This window comes from Aplysia californica, unplaced genomic scaffold, assembly GCF_000002075.1.
Source record: "Aplysia californica isolate F4 #8 unplaced genomic scaffold, AplCal3.0 scaffold00120, whole genome shotgun sequence".
Lineage (NCBI taxonomy): Eukaryota > Metazoa > Mollusca > Gastropoda > Aplysiida > Aplysiidae > Aplysia > Aplysia californica.
In genome coordinates, this window is record NW_004797390.1 from 935,179 (window position 1) to 936,646 (window position 1,468).

The window sequence follows — 1,468 nt, forward strand, 5'->3', positions numbered from 1 at the left end:
ATATATATATATAATGTGTGTGTGTGTGTGTGTGAGAGAGAGAGAGAGAGTATACCTGATACACATTCGTATACACATACCCCTATACCCACAATTAGTTCATGCATTCTTCTGATTTGCCTGCTGGTATCAATTTACTTCTTGAGGTCAGACATCTTTTGAGAAGGTCCAACAAAATCAATTATTCCCCTAGGAGACCTACAACTCCCCCCATGTCTGACGGCGCACGTCAGCCACACCGCCCCATGACATACCCCCAAAATAAGTCTCTCTCTACCGGCCTAGTGAGTATCGCCGGGCCCCCGTATTCGCTTGTCATTTTCACATCGATCAAATAATCGATTCGGCTGACTTAACACAAAAGAGATAAAGCTACAAAACTCAGGTAGCGGTGGCGGTGTATTTGAGCCCGGGCCCATCGCTGCAGTCGAGTAATAAGTACTGGTAGTCGCTGAAGCGAAAACTAAGTCCTTTCATGTTTTTTCACTATAATTTCTTCTTCTCAGCGCACAGCTTATGTGACAGTGAAATTTTCAAGAAGGTGCGAGTTACGTCATTTGTAGTACTTCGTCCTGGCTAGCACCGCTCCGAAACACTCGGGCGATCTCCCCCCGTTCAGTGGTGTGGTTTTTCTCTTATCGCCAACGCCTTCTTTTCTTGTCCTGCCCTAGCTAGGTGCAAGGCAAGGACAGACCCGGGTGTTCAGGGTACGTAGCCTACCTCTATTGTGCCCGTCTGGGTTGCTCTGTGTGGAACAGGGCGGTGGTGGTGCTTACACTTTGCACGGATCACGTATTTTTCAGAGGACTATTCTTCGAAAAAGAATGTTCGCCTGACAGGAAGATACGGTTTGCCGTTTTCTCTTTTGAAAAGTATATATAACAATTGACGAAATATATAAACTGTAAAAGCACTGAGTTGCCTCCAGAGTGAATAGGTGTATGAAGTTTCAGAGACTCAAGACTATATATGCAATATGTAATGATAATCAGTTAAACTCAGTGAGTCATTTATACTTAGTCTGCCAGGAAGAATTTAAGAGTCGTTTCTGAAGAAAAAAAAACCCGTGCCTATCAGTGTGGAAAACATAGCAGATGTCGATCGGTTCTTTGTTGTTCTTTGAAAAATCTTCAACAACCCCAAGGATAGAGAGAAGAAGGTCAAGATGGATAAAAACACGAGAACGTTTTGGACATTCCTGGTCGTCTGTCTGCTGTCGTGTATCCCGGGTAAGTCAGCTTGACGCGACTGTTTGTCGGAATATCTCTGTGCAATGTTTGCTTACGTTGGTCACCGTGTTTTCTCCCAGTTTTACATTACATTTATGTGTGGTGGGAGACCTTTTGGAAGAATGCATTTTCCGACAGAGATGGAGAGAAGAGAAGAAGAAGAAGAAGAAGAAGAAGAAGAAGAAGAAGAAGAAGAAGAAGAAGAAGAAGAAGAAGAAGAAGAAGAAGAAGAAGAAGAA

At 43.5% G+C, this 1,468-nt stretch overlaps 1 protein-coding gene across 1 annotated transcript in view; it reads left to right on the top strand.

Moving 5' to 3' along the window:
• Positions 1 to 380: 380 nt before the first annotated feature.
• LOC101863426 (formin-like protein 5) overlaps positions 381 to 1,468 on the top strand; it is a gene marked incomplete in the record, with an annotated part of 47,541 nt that continues 46,453 nt past the window's right edge. Inside the window, 1 exon segment of the mRNA XM_013081199.2 lies at positions 381 to 1,229. Within this exon segment, the coding sequence (XP_012936653.1) occupies positions 1,166 to 1,229 (64 nt within the window).